The sequence below is a fragment of the Canis aureus genome, chromosome 1 (assembly GCF_053574225.1).
Source record: "Canis aureus isolate CA01 chromosome 1, VMU_Caureus_v.1.0, whole genome shotgun sequence".
NCBI classification, from domain to species: domain Eukaryota; kingdom Metazoa; phylum Chordata; class Mammalia; order Carnivora; family Canidae; genus Canis; species Canis aureus.
Window position 1 is genome coordinate 117,910,777 of NC_135611.1, and position 10,872 is coordinate 117,921,648.

General features: G+C 55.9%; 2 protein-coding genes across 2 annotated transcripts; both read right to left on the reverse strand.

The window, feature by feature from the left end:
- Positions 1-1,079: 1,079 nt before the first annotated feature.
- On the reverse strand, positions 1,080-3,407 carry FFAR3 (free fatty acid receptor 3). Its single transcript, XM_077854803.1, is given in 3 exon segments — positions 1,080-2,064; positions 2,067-3,022; positions 3,269-3,407. Coding segments are annotated over 2 exon segments (1,017 nt in total). The 5' UTR covers positions 3,012-3,022; positions 3,269-3,407; the 3' UTR covers positions 1,080-1,992.
- Positions 3,408-6,882: 3,475 nt separating this feature from the next.
- Positions 6,883-8,615, reverse strand: FFAR1 (free fatty acid receptor 1). The gene is made up of 2 exons (XM_077854806.1): positions 8,412-8,615; positions 6,883-8,106 (listed from the first exon to the last, which is right to left on the reverse strand). Exon 2 carries the CDS (start codon positions 7,780-7,782, stop codon positions 6,883-6,885), a length of 900 nt encoding a protein of 299 aa, XP_077710932.1. The 5' UTR covers positions 7,783-8,106; positions 8,412-8,615.
- Between the last annotated feature and the right edge of the window lie 2,257 nt (positions 8,616-10,872).

Genomic DNA, 10,872 nt, shown 5'->3' on the forward strand with positions numbered 1-10,872 from the left:
TGATAGTTGGAAGCAGCAAAGCCCTCTAAGCTGCCTCTTACTCCTCATTATGAACCCTGGAAGAGGAGTCAGGCTCCTGTGCTGCATGCTCTCTCTAGCATGTGGGGTTTCCAACTCCTTTTTGTTCCGAGTTGGGTCCTTGTTACCCATTCTGGAGTCACAGGACTTCATGTCACCTCTCTTCCCTTTCTGAGCCATGTAGGCTCGTATCCATATTGACTTCTTAGCTGTCACCAGGGCTGAGTGCCTTGGGACAGAAGATGAGTCACAGGTCAGAGAGACAGCTCATGCCTTCATCTCTGCACTGAGATGATGTCTGTCCCCTTCCACCTGAAGCCCAATCTTCCCCCACCCCCAACAGCCAGCCCTGGTTCTCCAGTGACCTTAACCCCAGGGAGAAAGCGGATGCTGAAGACGTTAGTATTGGAAGTCCGTATGGTTCTCAGCCCAGCCACCTGCACAGGAGGGGCCCAACAAATGTTTTTTGAACCAAAGTTGAGTGAGTAAAAGAGGTGCCCGCGTTTCTCTGGTTGCCTTGCAGGGAGAGGAGGCCCAAACCCACTTTCTCATGCACCACCCTTCAGTAGGAAAGGAAGGCTTACTAAATGGTCACATCTCGATAAAAATAGCTCTTAAGAACGTTCATCTGTCTTTGAAGTCAACCGTGCTGATTATTTTTTTTTCAAGCGAGTTTCTAATAATACGGGAAGAAGACTTAGCCACACAGAGAGCCAAGCTGCTTTGCATGTAATTCCAGTTGTCCTCGTGGCCTGTTTACATTTGTCCTGCCCGGACCATCTCACTGGCTCTGGAAGACAGACCCAGCCCACTCTGTGTGAATAATACACAGCTGCAGGCAGAAGAGCAGAGTGGGTGAGGGCACGGGATTCTGGGGCAGCTAATTCTGGCCTCCAGTCCTGCATCAATCACTCACGGACTCATGGACTGTAGGATCTCAAGAGAGAGGCTTCACCTGTCGGGGCTCATCCCCTCCTCTGCAAAATGAGAATAATAATAGTCCCTGCCACATGATTGCTCAGAGGATCAAAGATAATGGATCAGGCCAAGTCCTTCGCATAAATTAGCTGTTATCTTTATTCCTCCAGCCCAGATCCTCTCCCAACATCTGGGCATTTTAGCCCTTTTCCTTCGGAGTCTAGGATAAAATCCTTCCATCCACCAATCCCATCTGGCCCACATGTACCATAAGAAAAAGCGGCGCCTGGGTGGCTCCGTCGATTGAGTGTCCAACTCTTGATTTTGGCTCAGGTCATGATCTCAGGGTCCTGAGATCAAGCCCTTTATCAGGCTCTGCATTGGGTGTGGAGCCTGCCTGAGATTCTCTCTCCCTCTCCCTCTGCACCTTCCCCCATCTCGCGTGTCTATGCATGCATGTTCTCTCTCCAGAAAAAAAAAAAAAAAAAGAAGAAGAAGGAAAAACCATTCTCTTTTACTTGCTACCAGATTTATTTAGGTCATTTTTCTTCTGTCATTTTTCATAAATATCCCTGAAAATCTGAGTTTACTAAATAATGGAAACTTTCTGGAAAAGTCCACATAAGAGCAAGATACTCCCTCAAGCCTGGGATCCTGGGTACCCACTCTTGACCTGCTGGGCAGGAGCAGCTCTGAAGGGTGGCTGCTTCCACCTCCCGTCCCAAGCCACCGGCAGCTCCCTCAGTCCCTGCTCATGGCTCTCTTCTCTTTTACCCTCAGAAAAGCCCGGGAGCTGGCCTGCTGCCCTGGGAGCTCATTTTCCTTCAGCACACGCTCTCATCCTATTTCCCAGGGCCAAGTCCACAGCATGGGGTGTGGGTGGGTGGGTGGGGATGGGAAAGGAGGGCAGTTGGGGAAGATGGAGAGCTGGGCCCCGCGAGCGCATCCTTGGGAAGCTGGGTGCCTGCTCCGCCGGGCTGCCTCGGTCCTCAGCAGCCCCCCACCTCCCCCGACTCCCCAGTCCTGCCTGACTCAAGCTGGGAAGTGCTAGGCCGCTCAGCCACCCACTCCACAGCCCTCCGGAGTCCACTCCCTGCTCTCTACGTTGGACAGCTCCCTCGGCTGCCCCCCTCCTCATTCTTCTCTTTCAGCTTCAGGCTGCCCTCCTCCCTCCAGGGGCGCCAGCCCCCAGTCAGCCTTCTCAGCAGCCCGTGAAAGTCAGCCTGGAATCCGGATGATGAGAAGTAGTAGACAAGGGGGTCGACACAGGAATTCAGGGTGCTAAGGAGCAACACATAACTTCTCCACGCTGGGCTTTCACCCCGGATGTAGCCCACGACGTGAGACACATTGTAGGGCCCGAAGCAGACGAGGAAGTTGAGCAGCGTGGCTGCCACAAGCCCAACCACCCTCCGCCGCCGCCGGTGGCTGGCTCCCCTGCTGAGCACCCATACCAGGTGGCCGTAGCAGTAGCTGGTGATGAGCAGGGGCACCCCGAAAAGGACCACAGCCATCTCCAGCCTGACGGGCAGGAGAATAGCCAGCTGGTTCTCCTGGAATTCCAAGTAGCAGGTGTCATTGTTGGTGTGGCTGTAGGAGGAGTTCCTTGAGAATTCGGTGATGTAGACCACGCTGCAGTGCGCGCCGGCCACGAGCCAGCAGGCCCCACTGACCAGGCCGGCCTGTCTAGGCCTTGGCCGGGCCTTGTACCATAGGGGGTAGGCCACGCTCAGGAAGCGCTCGACGCTCACAGCTGCCAGGAAGAGGGAAGTAAGATAGATGGTGGTGAAGAAGAGGAATCCGGAGAAGGGGCAGAAGATGAAGGGCAGGGGCCAGCGCATGCCGCTGGCTGCCTCCACCATGCGGAATGGCAGGAAGAGCAGCAGGAGCAGGTCGGAGATGGTCAGGTTGAGCAAGAGCACGTCCACGGCCACCGGGCGCCGCCGCAGCTTGCCCAGGAAGATCACCAGGGCCACCAGGTTGAGAGGTAGGCCCACGAGGAAGGTGAAGAGGTACACAGAGAAGTAGAGCCAGTGATTGCCGGGGAAGAAGGACAAGTCCGGGCTTGTGTCCATGGTGATGGCCACTGGAGAAAGACAGACAGATGGAGGTGTTAGTCTGAGTGCGGACCTTGGTGTCTCGTGCCAGCGGCATCTCAACCACTGGCAGAGAACACTGAAACCTCCCCCCCCAGCCCCTCAAGCTCCCTGATACTTTCTCCAGCAGGGACAGCCTGGCTGTCTTCCTGGTCAGGCCCTGTCCCCTGTCGCTTCTCCAGAAAAGCAAGCACCAAAGGGCCCTCCCTTCCCAAGCCTCCTGGTCCCTTGCTCACCTGCTTCTTTGAGAACCCAACTGCTCTGCCCCCAGCACCTTGCCGGCTCTTGCAGAACAGTATAGTTAGTTCTTTATCTGGAAGAACTGATAAAGACCCATGACATCATTCCCCGTTGAGCAATCACACAAAAGATGCCTTTAGCTCCATTACCAGCACCGCGCCAGTATGCAAAATGAGGAGCAAATTCCACAACTCTGCGCCTTGCTCATGGGCTGTCTCAGAGAGGATGCTCGAGCCAGCCCCAAGCCGTCTTCCCCTCCCGGATCCTCCACTTGAATTTTATCTGCTTCTCTGGAATGGCAGTCATCCAATTTGCCTTGTAAGGGCAGGAAGCACGACGCCGTGATGGAGAGCCTGGGATCTGGAGCCCGTGGCCTGGGTGCACTGCCGACTCTGTCACTAACTCTGTGTTTTGGGGGCAAGTGACGTAAACTCTCTATCTCTGCTTCCTCGTCTGCAAAGCAGGGATAATCACAGTACCAATGTCATAGGGTTGTCGTTATTAAAGCATTAATACCTGTCAAGTGCCGGGAACGGAACCTGGCATGTTGTGATGAATACTTAACAGATGTTAGCTGCCATCATCCGAGTCACTGGTATGGGCTTGTCTCCGGGGTGATGGCAATAATGATGATGATAATGATGATTTAGGGGGCACATAATCTGTAGCAGACACTCTGCCTCCGAGGGCATCGCCAATCTGTCCTTGTGCCTCACGGGGTGGGAGGGAAGTGACTCACTCCGGGCAATACAGCTTGGTAAGAATCACCACCAAGGTTCAAACCCAAGTTCTGTCCAGCGTCAGAGAGTATTTATCATTCAAATATTCATGGAGCACAGTGAGATACCATTTTATACCCTCTGGAATGGCCCTAGGCAAAAAAAAAACTAGACAATACCAGGTGGTCAGCAAGAGGTAGAGGTACCAGGCGAGAATCCTCTTGTACGTTGCTGGTAAGACTATAATAAAATGGTAGAGTGACCTTGGAAAGCAGTTTCTTAAAACAATATAAATTGACCACGTGACCCAGCTCCACTATAGGATCCACGTAAGCAAAATAGCATTATTCATAACAGCCAGCAGGTGAACGGAATACTATTTGCCAATAAAATGGAATAAAATACCTGTGAGTACGAGGACACGGATGAACCTCAAAAACATGCCAAGTGAAACAAGCCAGACATAAAAGACCATGTGCTGTATGTTTCCATTTATACAAAATGTCCAGAATAGGCAAATTTGTGCATACAGGAAGTAGATTACTAGTTGCCTGGGAACTTAGGGGGATTAACCGTGAATGAGCAGGTGGGGCCTTACCGGGCTGATGAAAATGTCCTAAACCGGATGACAGTGATAGTCGCGCACCTCAGCAAACTTCCTAAAACTCATGGACTAGTGCACTTAAAATGGGTGAATTGTAGAACACATAAATTTTATCTCAAATAAATTGTTAAAAACGGAGACCACAGCAAAGTTTTTGCTGTCACGGGTTGGGTGGTAGTGAGGTCTCGGGGGACTGAGTGGTAGGAGGGGAATAAAGACTCGGTGACACAGGGGCAGGGAACCACTGGGGAAGCCCTGCAGGTGAACAGACTAGCAGGTGCGTACGGGTGACCTCCTGGGGAACCTGTAGAAGGAGCTTCGTAGGGGCAAGGGTCACGAGGGCGCTGGGGGCGGGTCATGTGGGGCTTCGGGGACCCTCGGGAGGAACTAAGTTCCACCCCTAAGTGGAGCAGACACAATTAACTGGAAGAAGTGGTCCGGCAGCAGCAGGTGCTCCAGAGCAGTGGGAGAGCGAGCGGCCCTGGCTTGCTGGGAGGGGCAGTGAGGCCGCGTGGGCTAGAGTTTGGCTTATGCTGAAATTCTCTGGTGTCACCACTGTGCGAGGAATAAACTTGTTCCTCGATTCTATGGAGCTTCAGGCAGTTTCGTGACTTCTCTGGTCTGTTTTCATCTAATTATAAAACAGATAATAAAATTTCCTTCCGAAGGCTGTTGTGAACAGTCATTCATTCAGCAAACATTTGCCGAGATCCTACTAAGGTGCCAACGCTCCCCTCTAGGTGCCGGGAACGTATCAGCAAATAAAACTCCTTGCCCTTGTAGACATTGAAGCTGGTATAAACCCGTCCATGCACACCAGGCCTTTTTGTGTCCTCTATGTGCGTGGCATGGCTGTCTTTAGAGGAACGAGTCTGCTTCCTGCATCGCGCCTCATCAGAGCAGATGCCCCAAGGTTTGTCTCCTCCGTGGCCACTCCCTCTACAGCTCTCTCGAGGGGTCCAGGTGCCACCATTCACCTTTGCAAAGTGGACCACAGGGACAGGCATGAACCTCGACACCCCAAAGTTTTCAAATCTCCCCTGACCCTTCGGGGTCCTGCCTTGAAGGATGGCATCCCGCATCCACCCCTCCCTTGCTGTAGAGGCCTGGAAAGTTGCTTTCTTTTATATATATATATATTTTTTTAATTGAAGTTCGATTTGCCAACATATAGTATGACACCCAGTGCTCATCCCGTCAAGTGCTCCCCTTAGTGCCCGTCACCCAGTCACCCCATCCCCTCTTCCTGCCTCCCCTTCCACTACCCCTTGTTCGTTTCCCAGAGTTAGGAGTCTCTCTCTATTTATTCCCACTCATTTTCCCTCCTTTCCCCCATTTCGTAACCTGCAAAATGAAGACAGTAATAACACTTGGCTCCGGGACCGTAGCTAACTTTTGCAGTGCCTCTGTGCTGCGTAATTAGGTAAATGCACCCCCCACACCCCCTCCAGGAGGAACACCCTCCACCGGGGTGCACTGCTTGAGGAACAAGTGGTATCTTTGCTCCAATTAGAATAATATGCTCCTTCCTCTAGACGGAAGCAGCCCCTTGCAGGGCACATGGCTCGGTGAGCAAAGCCCAGGTTGAAATGTAGTAAATGTTTGCCCCTCTGCCCGGCATGCTTGTGCAGTGAACAAGCTGCCCATCCGTACAGCAGCAGCATGGCCAAATCAGAGCATTGCGTGAAGTGGGACAACACTTGAAAAGCGCTGCATGTGGTGACTACCACACCTTAGAGACTCTGTTGGTTAGGTGACTATTTCTGGTGTTGCTAGTATTTTCCCTCTCCCTGCTGGAGCATCCTTTTTCCTACCAACTTCCTGTTCACAATTCCAATGCTGCCCTCTTGTGAGTCCCAAGTGGTATAACAGCGTCAGTATCTTGACTCCTGCCTCTTACTCGCAAATGAAGATGTTCTTTCCTAGGCCACACGTTGGGAGTAGCATCTCCCAAAGGGTATCGGCAGAGCAACCTTTCCTCAACGTTGGAGGAAAACCTCCGTAGCACTGGCAGGGGGGCACGGGGAGAAGAGGGACGGGCACAGGTGGGGAGTTGCGCCAATGGGCCCAGAGGCAAGCTTACCTTCCTTCTGTGACCTAGCTCCTGGCCTCCGGTCTTCCCTGCAGCTGGGGTGCGGCCTTCTGCCGGGCTCAGGCCTTTCCAAGCCGCTCCAGGGATGCTCCCAGGCAAGGCTGCGCTGCAGCTCCTCTGGAGGAGTCCCCAGCAGGGGCCCGGCCAGGCAGCCAGGCCCTCCTGCTCCATGCCCCTTGTCCCCAGCAGCGGCTACTACTTCTGAGATGTCCCTCCTTTCGTTCTTGCCACACTTGTCACCCGGCCGGTGCCCCCTCCCAAGTAGCCAGTCACCAGTGGGTTGAGCACCACGCTCCAAGCCCCCGTGATGAGCCCCAGTTTCCGCCAGCAGCCTCCTATGTCGGGGCGCAGGAAGCCAGCCACGTTGGAGGCATTGTAAGGTCCTAAGCAGAACAGCAGCGTGAGCAGAGCCCCGCCGGCCACCCAGGCTGCCCTTAGCTTCCGTCTGTGGCTCAGGCCTGAGCGGGCCAGTGCCCGGAGGCAGCCCACGTAGCAGAAGGCCGTGATGGTCAGGGGCAGGAAGAAGAGCAGGAGAGAGAGGGTGAGGCGAGCGGGGCCCGCTGAGGCAGGGTCCCAGGCCTCCAGGCAGACTGGAGAGCCGTTGACCGGCGTGTTGATGCCCAGGGAGCTGGTGGTGTTGTCCACCCAGCCTCCCGGAGCCTCCAGCCCGAAGACCAACCCCAGGTGACAGAGGACCAGGGCCCATATGGCCGCACACACGGCCCAGGAGTAGCGCGGCCTGCGGGCCGCTTGGTAGCCCAAGGGGAAGGCGGCCCCCAGGTAGCGGCCGACGCTCAGGGCAGCCAGGAAGCCCCCGCCGGCGTAGAGGGGCGCGAAGTGGGCCAGGGCAAAGGCGGGGCAGAGCGGGGCGGGCAGAGGCCAGGCGCCCAGGGCCAGCGCCTCCACCGCCTTCAGGGGCAGGGAGGCCGCCAGCAGGAGGTCAGAGAAGCCCAGGTGGAGGGCGTAGACGAGGCTGGGGGTGAGGCGGAGCCGGGCGTGGGACACGGCGCCCCCGATGGCCAGGATGTTGAGCGGGAAGCCCAGCGCGAAGGCGGCCACATAGAGGGCGAAGAAGAGCTGCGGGGGCAGGTCCATGGGGCCAGGGCTGAGCTCCCGTCACTCCCCACCCTGGGATGGGCCCGGGCAGGGTGGGGGGGCAGGGCAGGGGCTCCCGGGGTCACGGACCGCCCCCGGCGCTAGAAGCCATCTAGCGCGACACCAACTATCTCAACGAGGGAGGCCCCCAGGGAGCAGGCGAGCCTGGGCGCCAAGTGAGGTCTCTAGCTCGGGCCTCTGCTTCCTGTCCTCCGTATCCTCCGTATCCTCGTATCCTCGTATCCTCGTATCCTCGTATCCTCGCTTAAAGCACAAAGGAAGCGAGCAGGTCCCGTTCGAGGAAAGGCCGCCTGGTTTCTGAGACTGGGGAGAGAAGGGGCAGAAAGTCAGGACAGAGTCAGGCCCCCGGCAGGGACAGGGGGCACCTGCATGGCAGCCGGTGGGGGGCTGGTGGCGACTCCTAGCTGAGGGGGGATGTCAGGATTGGGGTAAGGTGGGTAAAGGGCAGGCGAAGGGGGGCGGCGCGGGGTTGAGCCCAAAGGCAGGCCAGGCCCCATCAGGGCCACCGGGAATGACCTTAGCCAACCTCAGGGGGCGCCCCGGGCAGGTAAGCTGGGGGGCCTGGGGGATAATCGCAGGAGAGAGGAGCCACAAGAAGAGGGACTCACCTCTTGGCGCTGCCAGATGTCTCTGAGGCTCAGGAGTCCCCCTCGCTGGGCTGAGGGAGGGCGTCCAGGATGGGCAGTGAGCCGGAAGGGAGAGGAGGGCGGGGAGGCAGGGCCATTAGCCCGAGGCTGCCGCAGCCTGGGTGAGCAGCTAATGGGGCATCTCGCGCAGGAGCCGAGGCCGGGGTACGGGTCCAAACGGATGATGCAAACACAGGGCGGGGGCTGGGGAGCAATGAGGGGTAGCGTGAGGCGTGTGTAGCTAGTCCCTTAAAGGAGCAGGGTGGTGGTGGGGGCGTCCAGGCTACGGCTTGATCCCACCCCACCCCAGCCTGTTCAGCCCTGCTCTGGGCGCTGTCTTCTCTCCTCCCGGCCTTACGGGCTCACTCAGACACCACAAACTTTGGTGGCCCACCCCACGGCAATTCGGTGACTGGAATGTGGGACAATGAAGTAATCATTTCAGGGTGTCTCCTCTGCCCTCCCCGGACCCCCACAGATGGGGGGCACATTTTGGGAGGAGAGGGCTCCGGTGTTCCCTGTCCTTTCCCCTCTGGCTCGATGACAGTAGTTTCTGACCCTTCCTTCTGGTGCCGGCAGGAGTGGCGCAAAGGACAGATGAGGGACGGGTCTCGTTGGGTGGCCCTGAAGTGCCGGGCCGTGGTCCCCGTACTGTGTCCCTCTGGGACACTTGGACCGATGCTGGGCGGATGGTTCGAGGCATGGATGGTGTGAGACTCCAGCGCACTGCTTAGCTTTCTTCTCAGCCTCGGAGAATTCACCCACTTACTCCCTGTGGGGGTCACCTTGCCCTTCTAGGAAGATCTTTTTTTTTTTTTAAGATTTTATCTATTTACTCATGAGACACACAGAGAGGGACACAGAGACATAGGCAGAGGGAGAAGCAGGCTCCCTGCTCCCAGGACCCCGGGATCATGCCCTGAGCCACAGGCAGATGCTCCACGACTGAGCCACCCAGGTGCCCCTTCTAAGTGAGATTTAAAATGGCCACAGTCTGTCTGGGGGTTTTGTCTCTCTGTCTCTGACTATACCTGTGTCTCTCTGTCTCTGCCTCAGACAACACAAACGCTTTCTGGACTTCAGACTCCTCTGTTTTGGGGGGTGTGTTCCGGCCATCAGGTCCTCCCGGATTCCAAGCACCCAGGACAAGCTTCGCTAGGGGTTTCCTGGGAGCGTCCCCCCCTTGGCCCCCAGGCTTCAGGTGGGGGCAGCACGGGATTCTCGGGGCACCAACAATTGCCTCCAAAGAAATAACTGAATCCATCCCCCCTTCCCTACTTCATTTGCTAAACTGATTCTTGGTTGCTTCCCTCCCATGGCCTGCGTATGTGGTCCAGCACCTCCCTGGGGATAGAGAAGAACTCGCCATCTGTTGTTTAGTATTTTATCCTTGGGAACCAACAGAACCAAAGGAAAAATCAGAAGGACCATTTCACCCCCTATAACGAGTGTTTGGAAGAGGAGAAAAGCAAGGCGTGAAGGGAGACATTAGACCTTCAAGATCTCTGCTTTGGCCCCACCCATCTGGGGTTCAGATCTGTGCCCTGCGTCACCCCCTCAGAGGGCCTCCCTTGAACCCTCTCCAGATGGGCCCCTGCCCTGCTCCTGTCTCTCCGTCTTTATCTTGGGCTGTGTTTATCCCTAGCACTATGAGCCTGTGACATCAGATTTGCTGGCTCCTCTGCTAGGATGCTGGTCAGTGAGGCCGAAGGTTTCTGTCTGCTTTGTCCACCCCTTGTCGCATCATGGTAGGGGCTCGGGAATTGAGTGAATGGCCAGTTTTCTGGGCCCTGGGAGGACAGTGAGCTGGGGGGCAGGGTGGAGGACTGCCTGGATTCAGGAGTCCCTGGCTTTGGAGTTGTCTGACCACCTGCCCTGCACACCTCCGCGGTGCCTATTACAGCCACATTTCTCGGGCAATTGGTCACGAAGTAGGTTTATGTCAGCAGCTGGGCTCGGACAGGCTGGCAGGGCACCTGCTGGTTGCCAGGGAGCCTGTGCCAGACCTCATTGGGGTCAAGGCTGTCTTCAGGTCCTTTGAGGGGATCTTGCCCTAAAACCTTTTGGGCACCCAAGACTAGAGATCCCCCAGATTAGGCGTATGCCATTTCTTTTCTGTATCCCAATGACTGCTCTATGCTGGATGCATTGACGCGTGCTGGGTAAATATTTGCTGAATAAAGAGTTGAATGTGTGAGCGATACTGGACTTCATTCTTGAGACAGTAACCCCAAACCCCTACTCTCTCCCTGAAAGGGAGTTCTTGCAGTCTCCCCTTCCTCCAGAAATGCTCAATCACACTAGGGACAAAGTGGATTGATGGGGAAATCTGTGCTCCGCTCTGGCGTAATTCCAGGAGGACCAGAGCGTTGTCTTATCAGGGAGCATTCGGGAACTGAGCAGATGGGAAGGGAGGGCAAGGAAGCAAGGTGGAACTTGGGGA